We start from the raw sequence: 24,272 nt of genomic DNA, 5'->3' as shown, positions 1-24,272 counted from the left end.
TCGTGCGGCTGTAAGACCGCTTTGAACTCCGTGGCTGGGCTGCCGCTTTGAAGACGTGGCGTTCGAGGAGGCGGGGCTCACAGAAGAGTTCCTGGTGACAAGAAGAGGATCTTCACATCGGAGAGCAGGAAAAAAGAAGAAAAAATGTAAGTATTACCAAAAAATTAGGGGACCCATATTCAAGGGAGGGGGTGGCTGGGTTTTGGCAATACAAAATCAATATAAACAGAAGTGGAATGTGACTGGGGGGAATGAATGTTTGTAAATGAGTGTGTGTGATAGCATGGATGTGTAAGTGTAGGGGGGTAGCATGGCATAGAGACCAAACTCACATTCCTATCATGCTCAGGTTCCAGCATGTACTGGCTGCCTGTGCATCATAGGAGTGTGATTGCTGTTAGCAATATATATATATATATATATATATATATATATATATTAATATTGTTATTTATTTTTTCTGTCCAATTTTGGCGTGTTACTTACTTTTAATAAAGGTGTGGTTACATATATATATGTTTTTTTGGTCTAATTTTAGTGTGTAATTGCTAAACATTAATCAATAGTAAAGGGGGCCTGTCTGGGACATCAATACACAAGGGGCAACAATACAAAAGGGGCAGTTAATATTTTGTATGCTTCAGTGTGGCAGAGCCTGTCCTGATGTGTTTGTGTTTGGTGTCGGTGTGGCAGAGCCTGTCCCGGTGTGTATGTTTGGGTGTCAATGTGGCAGAGCCTGTCCTGGTGTGTGTGTGTCTGGATGTCGGTGTGACAGAGCCTGTCCTGGTGTGTGGGGGGAGTCAAAGTGGCAGAGCCTGTCCTGGTGTGTGTGTTTGGGTGTCTGTGTGGCAGAGTTTGTCCTGGTGTATGTGTGTGTATTTGGGCGTCTGTGTGGCAGAGCCTGTTTTGGTGTGTGTATTTGGGCGTCTGTGTAGCAGAGCCTGTCACACTGTGTATGTGTTTGGGTGTCGGTGTGGCAGAGCCTCTCCTGGTGTGTGTGTTTGGCAGTCAGTTGTAAGAACGGATTTCATTATTCCCGTTGATGTCACAGTCCTTCCCCCATAAGAGAGGATCTTTTGCATAAACATACTGGCAGACCACTTTGCACCATGAACTGCGTGCATTTAAAAAATAAATAAATTATGTATCTGGGATGAGGTATTCATTGGATGATGTTTTGATTCCGTTATGTCTAATGTATTTAATTTATTAGGGCTTTTTAACACTTTTGCTTTCTGGCATTTGAATACAAATAATGTGATAAAAAGAATGTTTTTTTATCAACCACGAGATACAATATATGGGGCTGGTCTCCAAATGTTTCCAGGGCTGTTTTTCATTCCCAGTCCGGCCCTGGTATATACCTAATTTTTAGACCTCATAAGGAACAGGTGACTACACCCCAGGAAGTCAGAAGCACCAGCAGCGGAGGTTACCAGACAGGATGATCCAGGTCCTCTGCAGCGCTGCGGGGGATCATAGCGAGTGTCATAGTCAGACCTCTATTGGAAATCTGATTGTTAGATGACCCCGATTATAAGACGAGGGTTATTTTTCAGAGAATTTGTTCTGAAAAAAACCTTGTCTTATAATCAAGCAAATACGGTAAATGTAATGTAACAAAATCTCAATCACTCAGACAGCAGTGACCTTTCAGCCCAGGCGTTAGGGAGAGACAGCACTAGTTTGATGCTGTTCTGAACACGAATGTTAGTCAGAAAAAAAGCAAGGTTGGTGAGAACATACTAAAATCTGGAAATCCCCATTTAAATTGATGTTGGTAGTTTCCGTATGGCACTGCCAGTTCAGGAAATCTGCGCTGCTGAATCACATCAATAATACAGAAAAAATAATGTGCTTGAAGACTTGCATCAGTACATCTTACATCTGAATACATATTTCATAATTATTATTGAAAGATAACACAAATATTAAAGAAGAATGCCGATATCCTTTTTTATTGGAATAGTTATTATGTAAGTATGTCGAAATTAAGGAAAAGGAAATTACACAAAGGTTTGCATGCTTAGTTCCAGCTTTTCCTAGTGAGAAAACCCTATAATAAATCCATTGTTTGCTACACTTCAGTGCACCATTCCAATCAGTGTTCCAAAAGAATAGATTTGCAAGATGCAGGGAATTTTCAGTGGGTGAATACTCAAATGAAACATAAAGGTAAATGATGAAGTTACTATTTATAGAGGTTTAAACAAAATTGTAATAAAGTAATAAAAGAAATAACAGAAGTTCTTCATGAGAATGTGTTTATTTTCTGAAATGCTAACAAAGTGTATATTATTTTTAAAAAAATATTAATTTCATATATTATTATGTATTGTATGCAATACACATTTACATTATTACTCATTTATCAATATGGGCATGGCAAATTCTTTAAAATGTAAATTGTTACCAGCAGTGGTGAGTAATTAAATGGTTTAAAAAAAATGAAGCCCCCCAAAATTACATAAAATCATAGTTTAACAAATTACAGACAAAAATCTTTGCAAAATTCAGTCATCTCCTCCTTTATTTTAAATAAAGGCAAGTCATTGTCACGCTTCTATCACATTTTTGCAGAGAGCAGCTTTGATTGTTCCAACAATTCCATCTTGGCAATGGCTGAGAGATGAACTTCATCAGGACCATCTGCTATGCGGAGAGTTCGAACAGCCGCGTACCTGCAAAACATTCATGCTGATGAAGAATATTTGGACACTGTTCTCTTATAAAATTAGACAAACTGCTGACAAAAATGCAAATTTGCACTCCAGAAAATATATTATTGCCACTGCTACTGCATATCAGGAATGGAATGGTATATCTTTGTTACATTTTTGTAACAAATATTAATTAACGCAACAGTAATATGACATAGAACTGGTTTTCCTGACTGGGACATCACAAATCTCTGATGAGTTGAATGTTCTAGCCATATTTCCTATGGAAACAGAATGTTAAATTTTGAACATATTTGTCTAATCATTTAAAGAATAAAAATACTCATTTTATACTGACATGCACAACACAGTATTTTTTATTTTATTACAACTCTAAATCCAATTTTTTATGACAATTGGCCACTTGAAACAGGCCACCTTTGCATCTGTGCTGCTTGTCTTTGGCAAGTATTGTCCAGAAGTACAGAAACTCTTTGCACTTTAATTATGCATGTATATAAATTGAACTTACTATTGCTCAGTATGGAGAGAAACACTGACTTAGATTTACTTAATACAATCTGTATTGCAGATTATCGTATGTGTGAAGATTGTTTGTTGTGTATTACTGGTGGAATTATTGTATAAACAACTTAGTTTGAACAGGAAAATAAATATCAATTATGAAAATGTAAATTAATAGCAAAGTATGCACAGTGACACCTGATGATCATAAAGTAAATACTTCTACTTACATAAATGCCAGAGGATAGTCTTGGGAAACCCCCGCTCCTCCGAAAACTTGGATTGCACGGTCTGCAACCTCACATGCCATTCTTGGAGCAACTACCTTGATCATAGCAATCTGCAAAGACCATTACATTTTTTCTCAGTTTTGCAATAATGTATAGAAATCATGCAGAATTGTGTTAATTTAGCTACAGTATGTAAGGAGATGAAAGCTCTTATACTATTTAAATCTTGGTTAAAGCCTAAATAAATCTGTAGCCACTATAGGATGGTTAACGCATTGGTTAAGCAGGTGAGTTTCTGGGTTTCAACAAACTGGCTGCAAAAGTAATTCAGACACTACGGGACCATCTGTGTGACAAATTTGTTTTTATAGGAGAAGTATGGGTTGAGACAAAAGGAATGGGTTGATGTCTTAAAAAAACTAACACCTATTGAAATGATGCTTATCTGAACGTGTGGAAGTTGAATTGGCTACCATTTTAACCATAAATCATGGATCTGCAAAACCTGAGGAGAATTGGAGGCCCAAGACAAATACTATGGTCTGGCAGTTTTATAAAAATCTACTTATTCCACCAAGAGCAATGAATTCTAAACCTTCAAAAAACTGTTTTAGAAGACAAGACAGTGGGGAGAAAGCTGTATCTCGCAAGTCGCTATCACATTCCACATACATTTACTAAATACGTATTGTTCTCCACTGTGTAATATGTTACTGCACTATTATTTAAAATAATAAAGAAACATCTTCTTTTCATTTGTTTGTACCAGCATCCTTCTTACACCATAAAACCATTTGGTTCACTGTTATGTGTGTGTTAGTGGACATACTATTTGGCAGAAATTAGCCAAAGGATTTTGCTAACAGTACCAAGTATTTGTCTGGTAGGTACCCAAATATTAGTGATTGTTTAAAGTACCTCTTTCCTGGCCCGTGCACTCCCAACCGTGTCTATGGCTTTGGCTGCTCTGAGAGTGAGCAATCTGGCCTGTTCAATAGCAATGCGGCTTTCAGCAATCCAGTGCGCGACCACTTCCTGCGTGGAAAAAAACATTCGCTCCAAACATGTTTACTTCACTGTGTTCTTGTGTACAGTAGTTTCGAAGTTTGAATGTTAACAACAGCAGAATAAATAACCAAATGGCTAAATTTGGTTGTCTCAGCCTTATCTTTCCATAATCTTAAAAAGATGTTGGAAGATAACTATCTACTAAACAAAATCAATCACAATCATCAAATGAGAAAGCTGGAATGTTTAAAGGGACGGTCTAATGTCTCTGACACCCCTATTATAGAAAAATGCACATTAAAGTCTTCTGAGTTATTCAATATATTTTCTTCCAAAATTAAAAAAATAAAAAAATTTACCCACCCAAAATTTGCAGCCATAAAATCAATAAAATCAATTGAAGTATGTCCTGTCACTGATTGGCACCATAAGCAGAAAATCAATGGGAAGAATTTACACATGCGCACTGGAGCTGACTGGAGGTGAGTAAATCTTGTGCAGGAAGATGCATTCGGCTGAATGCATCTCCTGCAGGGCACTTAGCTGGAGTTGGGGAAAAGGGGCAAATGCATTCGGGGGGAGGGATTCTGCAGAATCCCCACATGCATTTGCAAAATGGACCACATAAACATTTTAAGGGACCACACACACACACCTATCATATGCATTAAAGTTTAAATGCAGGCTGGAATATCTTTTTAAAGGTCGTAACAAATATTTATGCTTACTGGGGTATAACGAAACTACGATTTATTTGTACATAAACATAAAAGAAACTTGATAGCCTTATTCCAATCCCTTGTATTAACCACTTTTGCTGGGAGGATGTTCCATTTATCTACCAGCCTCTCTATATGAATTCCAATTGTTAACGTGTTTACAAAAGAAAGTCTACCATCCAGGGCAATGTGAATGGATAGTAAGTTGCATTTCCTACTATTTACCAGTATCCCATTTACTATTGTCCACCAGTTGTATTTTTTTTTTTTTTGCTTACATGTTGGTAGAGTTTTTTCCCAAATGTCTTCCTACTGGCAGCTCTGGCACACATTAGCTGGAGGGCAGTTTCAGCTGCACCTATGGTCCTCATACAGTGGTGTATACGACCAGGGCCCAGACGCCCCTGTGCTATCTCAAACCCTCTTCCTTCACCTAAAAAAAAAAATATTAAGTTGACCACATTTTTGTCATACTATTTTTTTTATCTTCTAAGAATTTTATGAGCTGGGTAGAACTTGTGTTGTTTTTATGTTTTTCAGAGATAACACTAGCAATTACCCAGGTAGAAATAATAATATGTAATTAGTTCATGAAAAGTCTATTCCAAAGAAGCCTAGATTGGATGCAGCTTGTATGACAAGACAACATTTTCTCTGTTAAATACTACTTGATGGGGAAGGCGACTAAATCCTAAATAGTCTTCTTTATAAACCATGGACCAATGAAACTATAAAGTGATTTTGTTAAAATCTACAGAACCCCTATGCTGGTCATCATGCTCATAGAACACGACTGAGGTTTTCAAAGTGAGGAACATTTGGTTCTTGATGAAACACCTTACAAGTAAACATATCAGTCACCTGGATTCCCTCACTTTAATTCAGCTAGGTTGGATGGTGGCTTAAGCTGTCCCCATTATCTTTTCTTTCACACAACTGATCAGATGTTTTAGGGATTCTGAAATGAATGAAAGCCTACTTATACATACCCAGTATTAAATTAGAAACAGGAACTCTAACATCATTGAAGTGCACCTCAAAATGTCCTCCATGAGGGGTATCTGAAAACAAAATGCGTAACTATTTGTGCATATAAACAATTGAAAAAAACTAAATAGTAGATCATGAAATAAATCATGGTTATAATAATCACGTAACATTATATATAGTTATTTCATTCCGTTGGATAGAAGGCAGCCCCGAGAAATACATGTGTTATACCCAATTCTTCAGGTATGCAGGTCAATCCTACTGTATGCATACTACTAATAATAAACTATATAATAAACAGTCACTATACTATATTCACTATATTCATTTTTACTTCAGGAAAAAACAACAGACTAGATTGGCAAATGGTTAATATCTACCATTATATATTGTTATTAATAAAAATATATAGGCATACCAATTAATTATGCCTACCTTCATATCCGAAAACTTTCAGGGCCCTCACAACTTCTACACCTTTAGAGTCCATGGGTACTATAATCATACTATGCTGCTTGTACCTTCAATAAAATAGAATTGCAATAAAAGGTTGTTTTCAGTGACAGAGTTTTAATTATTAGCAAGGATATACAGTATGAATCTTAAATTAACAGAAAGCATTAGCAAATGGTTGCTGAGAATCGTGGGGGCGAGGACACTTAAAAGTTCTTCTTACCGAGATAAGGCTGAGTTTTCAGTTTTCCCCATTACAATTGCTACTTTACAATTTGGATTGCCAGCACCTGGAAATATAGAAAGAAAAGGAATTATTATGGAAAGGGAAGTACAATATTCTTTTGTTAATGCATATGACAGCCGAGTGGGACCTTTAAAAGGCATATCATGGGGCACAGTGGCATATAGGGGGTATAAGGCATTTCTGAGGCAGATGTGCATAAGGGGGGGGCAGGTTGGAAAATAGAAGGAAATAAAACCAAAATATTTTTCTCAATCATAGCTTTTATATATAAAAAAAATAATTTACATGAATTAACATTTACTGGTAAAACTTTTTTCCTATAGGGTCGTCTTATATTAAGGCTTTTTCTTTTTTTCTTAAATTAATATTCAGATTTGGGGGGTCGTCTTATAATCGAGCAAATACGGTATATTATTTTTCCCTATATGTATTTGCGCCCCAATCATGTGTTTATTGGCATATTTACACCCTGAGGAAGAGTGTCTTCTTGGACTGCTGCAGTCATTTGGGAAGTACAATTGAATTATATTATTATTACCTTTCACTTTTTGGTTTTCAATAGTTTCCTCTTTTCATATGTTGGCTCAATAAAAAGTATCAACTTCAACTAAAGACTCTAGTCAAGGCTTCTAAGTCATCCTAGACAAATTAGATAAAAACAGGATGCCTTGTGTCTGGTGAACTTCTAGGGACTTTATCACATTGATAATTTTTGGTAGGAAACAAGTAGCAGGAAAAATACAGACGCCCAAAACATGACATATTTTTTCTTTTTTTGTATTATGTCAGTTAGCACACATTGCAAAATAGCTGTAAAAACAAATAATGAAAGGAAATATAGATAATAAAGATATGTAGTAGATGCATTAATATGTTGTTCACATGAATTCACACACCATGTTTAAGTTGTTTCACATAGAGAAATACCTTGTGTTCTAGTGGATTAGAAAAATGTATATTTGCATGGGTTTTTCTTATTTTCTGTTTTTTTTTCTGATTTACTGGCAGCATATTCAATGTTGACTATTGTTGTGTTGACCACAGCTGTCTGTTGCCTTTTTTAGCAGGACCTCAGACATCAAGAGGTGGTACTGGCCTGAGCTGATGCACTGTGCACTGTCTAGAGCGCAGCGTTTTTGTCATACTTCTCAACTTGGTCAGGCCTATCTGCCAGCGGCCCCTATGACTGCTAGAAAATGTATACAATGCAAATGGGTTGTGCACTCAACACACCTAAAGTGCATTTAATAAACTTTATTAGGGTGAGAAGCGCAGACAGTTTTTGTTTTTTGAATAAATGCATGGCACCTTTATATGCAGGGTTGCTAAGATATGAAATACAAAAGAAATATATAATATAATGCAATATGTAGTGTATATATATATATACACACACACATACACTGTATATATAATATAAAGGTGCCAATTATTATCATATACACTTTAGGTGTACTGAGTGCACAACCCATTTGCTTTCTGGTTGATGCACCAGAGAGGGGCTGCAGCTATTGTGATTAAGGGAGCAATGCACACATCCAGATTTTGCAATTGTATGGTCACAAATCAGGTTCTGTGTATGTGCAAAACAGGGTGAAACAGATGCATTATCTGTGTGAATCTGAGATTTTTAGAGGCATGTCTTAAATTTTGTATTAAAAAAACTGTATTGCGAAAATACTTGTATTGCAAGTATATTTACACTTTGAGAGTATATGCTTGATATGTTTGACAGCTAGAAGTCAAGTCCATTTGTTAAAAAAACATAATTATCCCCTTGATGACCATTGACGGTCCGAGCATGTCATGCACTAACATCCAGTTAGTGACAATTGACGTGCCAGGACCGTCATGGCTTTAAATGGGTGCAGAAAGCAATCTGCTTTCGCTTTCTGCACCCAAACGGTGTTGCTGTAATGCCTCGATGACAAGGCATTCAGCAACACGGAGATCGGCATCAGCGACCAATTTTGGCCTCTCACCAGAGTGTCAATGTCCTGTCTGTATGGACCGCTGTATGGCGGCAGACACAAGTTTTAAGAGAGTTTAGGAGGGGATTGTTGATGGTGATAGCGAGGCATTCAGTGACAATGAACACCCACCCCAAGGTGTTCTGTGACCAATCCAGAGGGCGGTCACAAAGGCCACTGCGAGATGTTGCCACTCACAAGAAGGAGGCGCGTCCTTTAAAAAAAAAAAATACAACGTAGTTTCAGTTTCAATCTTAGCTGTATTTGTTTTGGTAGCTTGACATTTTTCTGGCTGTTTCATCCTCTTCCAATATTAATACAAGTGTTCACATTTTTTTTTTTACTTCTAAAGAATCATACAGACATACAGTAAGTATCATATTTGACGTGGAATTTCCTAAGAAGAAAACAAAATTATTCTGCTTTTATTTCCAGCAAGTTGGTCTGTGAACTTTGGTGTATGTCTGACTCATCCTTGTCTAGGGGAAAAAATATATAAAAAGCTGCCAATAATAAAGGGAGAGGTCTTGGATTCTTAACCAAACCTTTTGCATCATTTTAATCTGAGGCATAGAAGATTCTGTGAATATGGAAATTGAGGCTGCTTCGGAAATAAGGTTGGTGTCCTCCTCTTATGCTATACTATGCTTGTTTTAAATACAATTGTAAATGCACAAACTCTTTTGCAAAGTAATTCCTAAACATTTACTTATGTTGCTGCCCCACTCGTACTGTACACAGTAGCTTGAGAATGAGAAGCGAAATCCCTTTTGTGCTAATTCTTTTGACAATTTAAAACAAATTGAACGGACAGTAAATGGTTTAGGAAACCAGCCAACAAACATTCATTTAGTTGGAACACATACAATAAAGTTCTACTGTCTGTGACTTTATTATTAACATTGTTCCATTTCTTTCTTTTGAGAGTACCGTAATTAACAATGTCAAACGGGACAGAAGAAAACTCTTTAGAGCTGTCCACGATTGTACAAGTCCAGAAAAGCTTGAGCCAGTCTTACCCTCTACAAACCCGGATCCTTTTTTTAAATCCGGATTTATACAGTAAATAAATCAAAATACACATATTGCCTTTTAAGGTGCTGTTTACACAAAAAATATAAAAACAAAAAAATAGTTAAGAAGCATTTTTGGTTTCTATGATAACCTGCCTGTACCGGTATTATTGTAAAATGCCAGGTGTTCCAAGGAATAAAGTATGAATGGAGCAACATTTGATATTATTCTATGATTATATATTATCATCATATTCTGCAGCACAGGACATAAAAAGTAATGAATAACATAACAATTAGACTCATAGAAACAGGTGGTAAGGGGGGGCTCTACTCAAAGGAGTTTACAATCTAGAAGGGGTTAGGGTATTAAGTGCTACTCTTAGGGACAGACCAGATACACTTATATAAGTATTGTCCAAAGGCAGGACAAAGACTAAGAAAGGTGAGCTCAAAGAAGGTGGAGGAAGGGTATTGTTAAATTAAATAATTATTTCTGGGAATTGTTTAAGCATTCACCAGTACTAGGGAATATGTTTCTAATACTATTTCATTTCATTCAGCAGAGTAAATGGAATAATACCATCAATACAGAGGCTCCTTAGTTATGCGTTTACAATGCCTCTTTATGAACAAAATACTTTATTTAATTTTTTATTGCATTAATGTGCTAACTTCTTTGGAATTAAAATACATACATTTTTCTCCACAATTTAATAACATGTATCATCTAGAATTATTCAAACAAGGCCCTTTTAACCTTATACTGCAATCAGTTTTTCAAAGCATGATATACCAAATGCAATATGTAAATAATTTTGGCTTAATAATAATAATTTTATGTATTCACCTCCGCTAAATCGGCTCCCATCACTGTCAGAAAGTTATGTAAATATCCACGGTTATCTGTCTAAGCCTGTATAAATATTTTTCTATTGCGAAAGAAACTGGAACACTGACAGAAGAATATTTCTAAAAGATGGTTTACATTTTTACCGTTGGTGGACACAGCACAACTCTTTGGCCGGCGTTTATGAACTGATAAGCCGCGCCTAGCATTATCTGCATTTTACATTGATACAGACTTCCTAGAACCTCACAGGAGTAGGCAAAGAACCAACAAATATATATTCCAGTTTGATCATTGCACAACTTCCACTTACTTTGTTGGGTGTGTAAAGTGTGTAAAGTGGTCTGGGTAAATCTAATCCATATAAAATAGGCTTTGTGATTGAGAAGGTTTTTACAGGGCAGTCTTTCACATGCACAAAAAGAGGCAGCTGCGCTGGGCCCACAATGCCTTGGGACACAATGGAGCTATCCCCTGGGCCCCTTCGACAGTCTCCATAGTCTGGTGGAGGTCCATACTCCTGCTGGTGTAGAACCCTCCCAACGCTTCCTCGTTTACACCCTTTGCACTGGGATCCAACGTTGTGTCCCATGCCCAGCAGCAGCCCAGTAGCTACACAGAGCGCTACTTTGGTAAAATTGGGCCAACAGGGAGCTTGCCCTAGGTGCCATTTAAATACGGCTCTGGTCTTTTGTACTGGGAGCCAGAAACATTTGGTATGATGTCCATTCTATGGTAAAATGAAGCTATAAGTATCCAACAACAGTTTTGCGTTTCTATGATCTGTGCTAATATACTATATTGATAAAAATTATAAAGGAAGTCAGAGCAATCAAAACTATTTTATTGTAGTAAAATTATTTATCTTGATTTTGTTATGTAATAAATGATTAGACCACCAATATTCTGCCACAGTAAATGTCATTCAAAATCTAGATTGTGCCAAACAGACTTATTTTCTTTAATTGTATGTCACAATTATTACACCGCTTATTTAGGACAATATGAATATTACATGAAATAGGTAATTGTATGACAATTTCTCATTCTTCAACATAGCGAGCTAGTAGTAAGATGAATTATTTGTTTTTTCCTATTCAAAAGGAACATGTCTACCCAGACAAATATAACTTTAACAGCATCGACTGAGAACTATGATGACTACGCAGACACAACATTTGATTATAACAATTACGAAGAGCGTTGCGAAAAAAGTGATGTCCGAATGTTTGCCCAGATTTTTCTTCCTGCCTTCTACAGTGTGGCGTTCGTGCTTGGAACGGCAGGCAATTCCTTGGTTGTCGCTATCTATGCATGTCACAAGAAAACGAAAACCAAGACTGATGTTTACATTTTGAACTTGGCAATAGCGGATTTGTTGCTACTCTTTACTCTTCCCTTCTGGGCAGTGGATTCTGCCGTAGGGTGGCTATTTGGAACAGGAATGTGCAAGATAACCTCAGCGTTGTACACTGTAAATTTTGGCTCTGGTATGCAATTCTTGGCCTGCATTAGTCTGGATAGATACTTTACTGTAAACAAAGCGTCAAGTCATCGAAATTTTGCAAAAAGGTGCCGGGCAATTTGCCTCTTTGTCTGGGCCACTTCCATTTTGTTGAGTATCCCAGATTTCTACTTTAGCACTGTGAAAGAACACAATGGTAGACGCACATGTCTTCCAGAATACCCCAAGGACTCTGTAAAGGTGATGACAGTCCTAATCCAGATTCTGGATATAGTATTTTGTTTTGTGTTGCCTTTTTTTATTATGTTATACTGTTACTCTGCAATGGCCAAAGTATTACTAAAAAAAGACAATATCAAGAGATCAAGGTCTCTAAAGGTTTTATTATCTGTGGTGGCAATCTTTCTTATAACTCAGTTACCATACAATATAATTAAGTTCTGGAGAGCAATTGATTTAATATATGCCCTTATTACAATATGCAACACTAGTAGGACCATTGACATAATGATCCAGGTGACTAAAAGCATTGCTTTGTTTCACTGCTGTCTTAATCCAGTACTATATGCCTTTATGGGGGCAACATTTCAATCCTATATTACCAAAACTATCAAAAAGTGTGGTTTTTGGCAAAAACAAACATCAAGTGCTGAAGAGTATTCCATGCACTCAGAAAATCATGTGGAAGAAACAATTAGTCTCTCTCTCTAGCAATGCATGGGACTTTATACAGGACAGACGATGTTTGAGATATTATCTTAAACATTATGAAGATGGAACCTTTTAAAAAGCTCACATTATAAGTTAACAAGCAGATGTAGCTGGGGCAAGTATTTAAAGGGGCGGCCTAAATGAAGGCTTGGGTTGACATATTCCAGGAGGTAGGAAGCAATGGTACCATAAATTTTATGGCTGGTGCACAGCTTAACTCAGTATTTCACATTGGAGATGAGAGACATCCTTACAAAATTATGTGGATTGTCTCATAAACCAAAAAGATCTAAAAGTAAACATTAGCTTCCTCCAAGCACATGAACTGTCCCACCAATCTCATTTCTACACTCAGACTTGCTCCTCTAGCTGATCCCCAGGCTCTCCTCACACTGCATATCCTTTGTTAAAAGTAATAGTACATAACTTTATGCCCCCACACTTCACTGTGGAAGTGTGCTATGGAGCTGTACTATCTAGGCATAGATCACTGCAATGCACAAGGGCCAGGAGATCTCTCATCTTATTGGGTAATCAGCTCCCTAGTTAACAGAATGTTTTTTTCTGACATTGGGAAAATGTGTTCCAGAGCAAAGGACACAAGGTTTAGGAAAGAGGAGGGAAATAGGAAGAACAGAAGGTGAGAGTGCATAAGAAAGATGGAGATGAAAAGGGCAGCAACATGGAAGACTAGTGAGATTGATAATGGAGTAGGTCAATGACAAGTATATAAAACATGCATATTTTAATATTGCTAGAGGTCACACCATGATTGGCATGAACCATTGCAATGGAAAGTGGTCTTATAAGGACACTTCCCTTAGCTATGCTCATATAGTTTATATATCCTATAGTATAATTTATCAAGTATATTGTATACATGGTATTTACACAAACCAACTGGATATACAGTCTGTATTCAAGCACTAAACATTGTAGCACATTTATAAACACAAAACATCTTTATCTAATTGTTCACAAGTTTGTTTTATCAAAGGAGAAAATACAATCTTAACTGCGTGTGTCCCAATCCATTTACAATTTTACTCATTCAAGAAAATCGTATGCATGTTTTCTGATTTGTTTTTTTTTCTTAAGATTAAATAAAGTAAAAAAAACTGTCATTTGCATGTGTGTGTGTTGGAAAAAAAAATCTTCCCCATTGTACTGGTAGCATTTAACGAAACTAACGATGTTTATAAAAAAAATAATATATATATATATATATATATATATATATATATATATATATACATACATACATACATACATATATATTATATATTATACACAGTATATATAAAATAAAGTACACCCTCTTTAAATTCTACGGTTTTACATATCAGAATATAATGGCAATCAATCCAAAGGACATCGTTCCAAAAGTCTTGTGATTTGTTCAGATACAAGTTTGCAAACCTTGCTGCCATGCTCTTTTTTGAGAGAAGAGGCTTTCTCCTGGCAACGCTTCCATACTTGTTCAGTCTTTTTCTAATTGTACTTTCATGAACGTTAACATTAACATGCTAACTGAGGGCTGTAGAGTCTGAGATGTAACTCCTGGGTTTTCTTTGCAATTTCCCTGCATTGCACGGTCTGACCTTGAAGTGAATTTGCCGAGAGGGTGTACTTTCTTTTTCACGTGACTGTATATATTAGGCAAAAAGGCATTCTGTGATGCCGTGCAGAACAAAGACAGCATAAAAAGTGCATACAGGCATAACACGTAAAGTCAATATCACAAACAGTATACATACAAACATCAAAAACACTCATACATAATATATATGGTACTGTGATAGTAGAACAGCCCCAAGAGTCAAGCATACACTGACAAAATGCAGTATATAATACATAGATGCATCATAAACGCTGCAGGTACAGAGCTGTAAAGGAATCCCCCTTCAGCTTTCCGCGATTCAACAGGAACTGGGGGTGGCACGAAAACATGCCAAATGTATAAAGACTATTCTGAGGAATCCCTTAATGCATTAGGATGAAAAAGAAAAAAACCCACATCTTTACAAGTATACAAGTAACAGCTGCCATATGCATTAAGGTGCATATAAGGAGTGAAGTGTACCTTAAAATGTGATTGGCCAGTTTTAAATGTTTTTTTCTAATCTTTTTAACCAATGACACTTTAACACCTTCACATCTAGAAGGGCATGCTTTATATCCAATACTGACAACCTAGATAAAGTCCTGGGCTACTGCGTCAGCTTGAAAACAATAGTAAAATACTATCCCCACAGTAGGAAGCCGGTACCTTCTGCATGTTGCGGACCCTAAACCTTTCATACAATGAAAAACATAACTTAATAGTTTTGGCTTTGCATTGGTTGAGGGCCCCTATAAAAAAAATCTACTCAGAAATCACCTTATACCCTTTAATAGCTTTGATTTATACATATTTAGCCCAGTTTACAGTAAACGCTACATTTATTTTACTGCTCTAAAATGTCAGCATCAAAATGCTAGATGTGTCTGTAATAGCTATATTTTTGCCCTACTGTTCTAGCCGCTTGCAAGGGATATCACATCCCAGTGTGATGGAGCAAGCGAGAAAAGCTTTTTTAAAAAATGCTTGAATCTTTCTCACCTCGTAAAAGAAGTTAGAAGTGAGGTGCTGTCTAGAGGATACCTTAAATCCTCTGTGACAGATACTCACAACTCTAGCCGAAATCAACATTATTTTACATGACTGGACCCGAGATGGACTGGGAAAATAAGAAACACAACCTCAGCTGCAAGAAGTTGACTGTAATACTAAAATGTAGGTGATATGACGCATACATATACACACTGGCTAATAAGATTGTGTTTAAATAGTATCTCACAAGAACTGAAGGCATTAGGGTTTATTCACTAAAGGCAGAGCTTGAAGGACAGTTTGCGGGAGAGTTGTCATTTCAACCCTGTCACTTCACTATTTATCATGACGGGGCGAACGCTGCTTCAGCGTGAAGAGCTGAGCTGCCACTGTATAATGTATAACCTCTTCAGGCCCGGCGTTTGCAAACTGCGTCTTCCCTTGAAGACTGCAGTTTTTTTAAAAAAATATTTAAATCCTGTGCTCGTGATTCTCTGCAAAGCGAGGGGGAGTGGCTGCTACGGATCGCTGGGGACACCCAGCGGTCAGTAGCAGCCGCATCATCGATGACGTACCTGGTACGTCCCGGTCTGCAAGGGGATAATTTAACTATACATGATACAGCAGAAGCCTATCATATATTATAGTGAAAGGAAGGGGCTGAGACATAGAGTTAGTCTCATGCAAACCCTCATGTTAACTATGCTTTCGGTGAATAAACCTCTTTGTCTTTTGGGGAACAGAAATCCTTACACTGTCATTACAAGTGACCTTTTCAGGTGTGGGTATATTCACTCACCACTGCTCCACCACTTTTTCCCGCTGATCACGTAGCTGTCGTGGTCACGTTGTATTCTGCATTCCATGTTGGTGGCATCACTGGAAGCTACATCAGGCTCTAGCATAAAGAAGGTTAATGTTAGCTTAAGTGTTAAATTCTAGTTTACACGTTGAAGTCCAATACTGACAACCTAGATAAACTCCTGGGCTACTGCATTAGCTGGAAAGCAAGAGTAAAATATTATCCCATCAGTAGGAAGACGGTTCCTGCTCCATATTGTGCTCCGTTAATACCAGTTAGTAAATTCAAATATAGAAGAAAACAGGTTTGGCACTTACTTTCAATAATCTATCAGTCTGTGATAAAAAAAAACTAACAGCACTGAAACATTGTGGAAGGTGTTTCTCAGCTACACAAAAGTTGTATGTGTTTTGCACACAAGGCGCTTAATCATAAGTTTCTTGTGTAGTGTATAGTTTTTGTGTAGCTGAGATACACCTTCCACAATGTTACAGTGCTGTTTTTGGTTTTGGTTTTTATCATCAACTAATGGATTATTTGATGGAATAAAGCAAAAAGTGAGTGCCAGACACCCTTTTCTTTCAATACTACCAACTCTCTGAGGTTTTGTTCACTATCCAGAGACTTGCTTTTGAACTCAGCAGTCCAAATGATTATTTACCGTAGGAACAGTACAGAGGTAGTGATATCAAATACAAAACATACATTCAATAAAAGGCATTTGGCCTTTTCAATAACAGTTAAAGTGATACTACAATGTCCCTAACATACCATGTAAAGGAGAACGCAATAAAGAATTGTCTTAGCTTGGGTTAGTATTTTTACACTGCAATATAGTCTGGAATATCTAACATTATTTTAATAATGGCACTGTATACACTGAAACATACATGCTGTAGATATATGAGATGGTATGCAACAGTTGGCAAGGACAGAGCCTGATCACATCTCCCACTGTGGCGTATGTAATTTGGCAGGAAAAAATAAATTAACTCAAATTGGTAGACAACAAATAAAACAAAAAGTACAAAAAATGTCCTAGTGTACAAAATGTAAATTGCTCTTCTATCTAAAGGCGAGTTAGAGTTGATGATGCAGGGTGAGGCACGTTTACTGAAATATACTTTAAAAATATTTGATCCTTTATCAGTTGTACCTGCATCATTCTGACATTCACTAAAAAATGCAAATATACCATGTATAAAAAACTTAAAGCTAGAAACCAGAACTGGGCTCACCTGTCATACAGAAACAAGACTGAATTTCCCCAGAAAGGAGAGGCTCGAGCCACTGCTTCTTCTGTTCCTTTGTACCATACATATGAAGGACCTCCATGTTTCCAGTGTCTGAATAAATATAAGAAAATATTTATGACCACTTACTCAAAATTAAAACCCAAATAAACCGGTTTTATGTATAGTATAAGGTGCCCCTTTAGTTTAATAACTTATACAAATAAGGCCAAGGGCAGTACCTGAGGTACAAACACCAATGGAATGCTAGTGAAGGGCATACAAATAAGTATGCACATTAAGGCCCCGGGGGGGATTTTGGTACTTAGTGGTATTATGTCCTTTGAGGAAAACTTGTATCGTCACAAATAATTAGGAAGAACAAGAAAAAGTGTTCTTCCACAATAAGCAAATAAAATGTATTTAAGCGGTATTGCAAAGACATCTTGAAATGTAAAATGCATGTAAAAAATAACCATTTATATTATGTATTGATTTTTTGGTCTTTTTTTGAGCAAATAATGTTATGTCACAAAAAAGTCTCACTATATTAGTAATAGGTATTGAGCACAAACTCACAGGGAAAAATAATTACAAATGTGCATTGCAACACTTAATGTGGACATTATTACCTGGCGCTTGGCAATTAAATATTTCAGGAGCAAAAAACAATTTCCCTGTTTCTTCTGCAATGAATGCATAGTCAGTCTGGCTTAGGCCGCTGACAGCCGGCAGGAAAAGGTTCCATAATCCCTCATCTTTAGCCTTTTCCTACCGACACAAAGATAAAATTATAAAATCAATTTTGTGAACGTACTTACATTGCAGCATATATAACTGGTTTCTCCAAAAGAGTTGCTCAGTAATGAATGAGGCAGTATTTTTTTTAATCATTCTTTTTTTTTACCCTATGCATTATCATGTTTTCATACAGTGATTCCATTAATGCACTCTACACATTAATCATCCATACAACACTTGTATAATATTATACAGAAATGCACATAGCCCATCATCCCCAGAGTAGTAAGAGTAGTACTGATACAGACAATAGGCAAGCAGAAGGCAGTGTGGACAGCCCTGGTGATTCCACTCTAGATTATGAGAGATTATTGGACTCGGTTTACCTTCAGCTTCTCAATCACTGATGGTTTCTTCCATCTCAGAGGCGAGTTTTCATTTTTGATGTAATATTCCAAAACCTCCTGAAAACATGCCAAAGCAGGTTCACTAAGTGAAGTGAAATTCTACTAATAATGATTTTATTTTAACATCAAACAGCACTTTAAGTTGTATCTGCGATGCTATTTTATATAATTCCCCAAGAAGGCACCCTTTAGGTGTCAGAAGTTTATGTTAACTGCACCAAACCAGTTGTATTTCTCGTACATTAAAGAAACTATTTTGAAAGCAAAAAATGAATTTATCACCATTATAATAATATTGTAAAATGGACTGTAATTTCTCATCTCTTCCCACTGACCTCCTGAGCTGGATACACATGCTGTTGCATGAAGTTCTTCACATGCTGCAACACCCTTCGACCTTTGGTACTCTGTAAGAACAACTCTCCTGACATGCTGGGGTCTTCGTTGGCTGTATGGTTCCCTCTGAAAATATATACATTATATATATATATATATATATATCATAGACTTAAAAAAAAGACACTATACTTTGCGTGAAAAAACTCTCCATATGCTCTAAAGAACATAGAACTAAAATCAAAATGGCCATTCAAACGCACATAACTCAATAACTCAAATAAAAATAATAGAATACTACCGTTTCGCTAATTTAAGCCCATGTTCTGCCATTGGTTTTATCACCTCAGCAAAAGTGCTGGCATTTTCTGCACTGGCATTCCCAATAAGATATCGTGCATAGATGCCCTGTGTTAAACAAAAAGAGCAGTTACTTGCTTAATTACATATAAATGTTTGAGCTATTTTGTCCATTATTTCCTTAAACTGATAATCTAGCAGTGACTAGTTGAGCTAGCCTAGTCTAACCCAACCCCATAAGGCCATTTTAGTTTATCAAAACATGTGGCTTAAATCTACATTATACCTTTACCTGGGATATTCCCGCTAATTTAAAAAAGGTAAGTGCAAGAAAGAAGTTCCAGTCTGGGATTGGCAAAGGGATATTTCGACAACGACTGTAGATGTTCATCAAATCCTCAAAGGCTGGCATTCCTGCCGAACAGTAAATACACTAATGTAACCATGTTGTCTTCTTGGACATCTACCTTTAGATCATCAGTAAAAACAAAAACAAAAAAAAACACAAAAAAAAGAAAATACATTTATATGTACCTTTTATTTCGCCTAAGCTTTTGTCACTTTGATTACCAAATAACATAACATTGGCAGGCAAAAAATAGGTTGACAAGAAGTAAGCCAAATCTGACATAGAATGGCCAATTGTTGACAGTTCCCAGTCCAGGACAGCAATCACACGAGTCTAAAACATTGAAAAAGGCAATGATTAGGTATGGAAGGATAACATGACTCATGTCATATTACAAAAAGCATGCATGTTTCAGAACGTGTGCCTCTTAGACTACATCTGAAACTGACTACAGTTTTGGAATACAGAGCATAGTACATGAGCAGACTGGGCAATATTAAGTAAAGTTGAAGTGCCCATGGACTAGGAGTGCAGAGAATACCATCACAAACAACAACATTAAATGAGCTTATTATATATTTCTGATATGGCAAATAACAGAGATATGGGTTGAGCAACACACCTCTGTTGGGTGAAAGATTATGTTATCAATTCTGAAATCCCCATGGATCAAACACTCTTCATTATCGTTGCTTGGCAAGTTGTCCATTAACCACTGGGCCAGCTGGTCCATCGCTGGAATATCAGAATGCGCAGCCCTTTCATATTGCTTTTTCCAGGTAACTACCTGTGAAACATATAATACTGTTTAATGATTAAAGCAGGCAAGATATACAGTATTGTGCAGTTGTGAAAAATGATGTAATGTAAGGATGCTTTCAAAATAGACATGTTAATAGTTTTTTTTATCATTTAACAAAATGCAAATCGAGTGGACAGAAGAAAAATCTAAATCAATATTTAGTGTGGCAATCATTTGGCTACAAAACAGAATCATTTCTTCTTGATACATTGGCACTTCATGTAATCCTAGACAAACTCGAAGATGTTGAGATCAGGGCTCGGTGGGTGCCATATCATCGCTTCAAGGACTCCTTGTAGCTTTTTATGCTGAAGATAGCTTTTAATGAATAATGCTTTATGTTTGGGATTATTATTATCCAGAATAAACGTGGAGCTAATTAGATGCCTCCCTGCATTTCCTTGGCCAACAGATGTGTCTATGGTCCGCAATATGTGGGCCTCTTCAAAAGAGCTTGGACAGAACATCTAGAAACCCCTGTGTTCCTTGAAATGTCTGCCTGTGAGAGCCCTTGCTGATGCAGTATAACGATCTTGTGTCTTGTTGCTTTGCTCCGTCTTACAAAACAGTCGACTAGACTAGACTGACTGTAGAGCCTGTTCAAACCTCAGGGTCGCAGGTTCAAATCCTGGCAGGGTCAACTCAGGCCTTCATCCTTCTGAGGTGAATAAACAAGCACCATTGATTGGGCAATAACAACATCTATTACTCAGCTGCTGATTAGGTTAATTATGGGCGCGTTGGGAGAAAGGTGCATTATAAATACCAGTTAACTGGCTTCAGCAACTTTACCCTAGTGAGTTTGGCTGTTCCTCACCCAGTTTTGGAAAGCAATCAAAATAAAATTGTGCTAGTAAATTAAAAAAAAAAAAAAAACTTCTAATGGAACAAAGTGCCATTTTTATTACCGCTACCATTAATCATAGTAGAGGCAGTAACAACCACTCCTAAGACCTGGTACCCTGTTCTGTCATTACTGAAAACCCCTTTCATTTAACACCGTAATACAACATCATCAGATTCATAAAAAAATAGATTCTCTCTAAAATATGTGTTTCTGGGTTCTAAATATTAACAATGGCTTATGTCTGCTCTAGAGAACTCAATTTACCCAAAGGTCGGTTGTACAGGATTCACCATATACCTCAAACGGTTTTACTATATAGAAGCAATACTTTTATAATTTGTGCTTCTACGCAGAATTGTAACACTTTGTCCATTGGAAATACAAAAATAAAAACAGGAAACCAATGGCTGGTAAAAAGAGAGCGTAATCCAGCGGCAGTTGCGTAGCTATTGCTTCCAATATCCTCCTCCAGCAATGACTGAATGCCCACCTCGAGGGTTTTCAGAACTTTACCTGTCTCTTGCAATATCCTTTGCCTCTGCCATATTCAGTAAGTTTCAATGCACGTATGTCAAATGAATGGAGACAAGCCAGGGTTTCGACGAGAGCCACATACAATGCACCTCTCTCAGCAGGACTGGCTTCTGGAAGAGTTATATCTCTGAAAATGCGGCCCTGGCAAGAAAAAATAAATAAATAAATTATATATATATTATATATATATATATATATTGGCGTTCATGACTTCACATTTCACTAATATATCAGGTATAGAGACTTGAACAATGGACTCTGTGCTGCTAATTATCTTATCTCCATGTCTGATAATCGGGAATTCAACCACGGATCTGTTCCAGCACTGGATTTGAGATGTTTCCTGTAATAGCACTAGCGAGCCTAAATGGGAGGGTCTTTAGGGCAAGTTATTCAAGTGATTCTTGGCTGAGCTACCTTTGCTCCATTTTTCATTGTTTATGGAATGATAAGATCTTAACTGTTTTAAAAGGCTCATTATATTTTTACCAGAAAGAATAGAAAGAAAATTAGACAAACCTGCACATGCTCCATCACATAGAATTCAGTTCCAACCACTGATACATCGTTACAGTACAGCAGGGGCTTCGGGACAGGAAAGCCAGCTGCGAACAATGCCTTCTCAACCTGATATTCACGGTCAACCTAATATTATCCAGAAATAGTAATACTTATATAAAAACACATAAGACAAACACACACACATAAGCATATATATCTATACATGTGTATCTCAAGGTGATCTGAATGTATAATGTATCAGTATAGCACCGTCAACAGTGGATCGTAAAGTTCTCGAGCATATCTGTAAAGTGCACTTTACCCTGTGAGCTCCAGGCAGAAGCGGACCATGAGGTTTCTTCCTGAGAACATATTTATTTGAGCCCTTCTTAATGAAATATGTTGCATTAGATTGACCGGATCTGCAAAAGAAAAAATGCATTGTGTTGTCAGTTTTACATATACTGAAAATGTTCAAATCATTGATACACCGTTTCCGTCACCGATTATACCGTCGCCTTCTGCTGGAGTGTTAGTTTACCTAGTACTGTTGTTTTTCCCTTAATATGCAATTAAAAACTTCTTCTATTTACTCATTGTAATAAAAGCAACAAGTGATGTTTTTTTTTTCTTGTGTACTAGCGATCGCATTATGTGCATCATATACAAGCATGGGGCCAATTCAAAGCCCATCCCTGATAGGGTTGCGCTATAAGTTTAGTGTAAGATATATATAATATATAATAATGATTTTATGGACAATTGAAGAGAAAAAAAAATGTAGAATTATTTTCCATTATAAAACTTTAGTTTGCTGTCCTCATTTTAGACAGTGAAATGTTTTTTGTTTTTTTTTTACACATATTAAAAATATTGTGCCGTATCAGACCCCAGCCCATGAATGGGGTTATAAAAATGTCTCCCTCCACCCACCAGCCATAGGCTAGGGCAGTGAGGGATAAAAAAATAAAAAGCGCATGAAGGGTCCAAAAGCGGTATTGGGTTTTTTAAATGTTTATTATTATTGAATATAAGGGTCCACAAGCGGTACTTGATGCAGTGACCAAAATCATTCCCACATCCTGAGCACCCCTGTGGATTTAATCAGGAGTCTCTAAGCCTTAAGGCCAGAGGACCACAATTTCCCTCTCACGGGTACTCATAAAATGTGTTTGTTACATAATTTAATTTAAATACACATTTCTGCACACCCAGAAAACATTCTAAAACCATAGAAAAGGAGCGAGGTCATGGGAAGGAATAACGGCAGAGGGATTTGGGTCCATAAGAGGGACACCTGGGAAGTATGCAAGATACTGTAAAAATTACACCTGATTTTGAACTAAAACTCAAAATATATCCTTAGTTATGCCCTGTCAATTGTTTGCTGGGGTTCATGGGAATTGTAGTTTCTTAATGTCAATACCGAGCTGTCATGAATGCTGTAGCTATGGAATGCTATAAGCTGTCAGGGGCCACTCTCACCTGTACTGTCGGACCGTCAGCCCAGCGGACGGTTCCGCGCCGTAACCTGGTAGGTGCCTGCGCAGGTACTCGTCTAAACTACGTTCATCAAGTTTGTGGTTACTTCGCACTGCGCTGGTGTCCAGCTCCTCTTCCGCCATTTCTCTTCACTACAGACGTTGAGATCAAAGTACGATGTTTATAGTCAATCTCAACCTTTCACACATTTTTTTGTCAATCATTGTGCCACTCAATAAAGTTCATTTTTTTTTAAAAAAAAGGCATACGCATGCGTAAAGGATACAACCCGAACATTGACGTAAATAGAAGGTTAATGCGCCATCTTTGATAACGGCAAATGTTTTATTAGAGCGCTGTACACATTTTCAGGTTCCGCGGCAGTCTTCGTTGCCGTGTAGCTGAGAGGTTGCAATGACAGCGACACAGGAAGTAATTTGTGTTGATTGAAAATGAAAAGACTGATTATTTACAGGGTTCAGTCCCTCCTCTTCCTGAGTGCAGA

The 24,272-nt window shown here is 37.1% G+C and overlaps 2 protein-coding genes across 3 annotated transcripts; one reads left to right on the top strand and one right to left on the bottom strand.

The window, feature by feature from the left end:
• Positions 1–2,522: 2,522 nt before the first annotated feature.
• On the bottom strand, positions 2,523–24,267 carry ACAD11 (acyl-CoA dehydrogenase family member 11). Of its 2 annotated transcripts, none has more exons than XM_053466274.1 (20): positions 23,771–24,267; positions 22,608–22,707; positions 22,304–22,429; positions 21,764–21,925; positions 20,224–20,388; positions 19,787–19,934; positions 19,545–19,666; positions 19,254–19,360; positions 18,952–19,078; positions 18,596–18,673; positions 18,101–18,239; positions 17,475–17,582; positions 16,234–16,332; positions 6,809–6,875; positions 6,568–6,653; positions 6,132–6,203; positions 5,421–5,575; positions 4,334–4,450; positions 3,416–3,525; positions 2,523–2,681 (listed from the first exon to the last, which is right to left on the bottom strand). In XM_053466274.1, exons 1-20 carry the CDS (start codon positions 23,908–23,910, stop codon positions 2,567–2,569), a joined length of 2,343 nt encoding a protein of 780 aa, XP_053322249.1. In that variant the 5' UTR covers positions 23,911–24,267; the 3' UTR covers positions 2,523–2,566. The 2 variants fall into 2 exon arrangements, with proteins under 2 accessions (XP_053322249.1, XP_053322248.1); XM_053466273.1 differs by having other exon boundaries at positions 19,545–19,670; positions 19,788–19,934.
• Positions 9,303–13,913, top strand: ACKR4 (atypical chemokine receptor 4). Its single transcript, XM_053466278.1, has 2 exons — positions 9,303–9,419; positions 11,770–13,913. The coding sequence occupies exons 1-2, from the start codon at positions 9,391–9,393 to the stop codon at positions 12,839–12,841; spliced, it is 1,101 nt and encodes a 366-aa protein (XP_053322253.1). The 5' UTR covers positions 9,303–9,390; the 3' UTR covers positions 12,842–13,913.
• Positions 24,268–24,272: the final 5 nt, after the last annotated feature.

The sequence above is a fragment of the Spea bombifrons genome, chromosome 5 (assembly GCF_027358695.1).
Source record: "Spea bombifrons isolate aSpeBom1 chromosome 5, aSpeBom1.2.pri, whole genome shotgun sequence".
Taxonomy (NCBI): Eukaryota; Metazoa; Chordata; class Amphibia; order Anura; family Pelobatidae; genus Spea; species Spea bombifrons.
This window is presented reverse-complemented; position numbering and strand designations above follow the sequence as displayed.

Coding starts and splice junctions, on each gene's coding strand:
- ACKR4 (XM_053466278.1), top strand. CDS start 9,391: ATGGAAATTGAGGCTGCTTCGGAAATAAG. Junction 9,420..11,769: donor GAGGCTGCTTCGGAAATAAG/GTTGGTGTCCTC, acceptor CCTATTCAAAAG/GAACATGTCTACCCAGACAA.
- ACAD11 (XM_053466273.1), bottom strand. CDS start 23,910: ATGGCGGAAGAGGAGCTGGACACCAGCGCAGTGCGAAGTAACCACAAA. Junction 22,430..22,607: donor TTCTGCCTGGAGCTCACAGG/GTAAAGTGCACT, acceptor GGATAATATTAG/GTTGACCGTGAATATCAGGT. Junction 5,576..6,131: donor TGTTTCTAATTTAATACTGG/GTATGTATAAGT, acceptor TTTTTTTTTTAG/GTGAAGGAAGAGGGTTTGAG.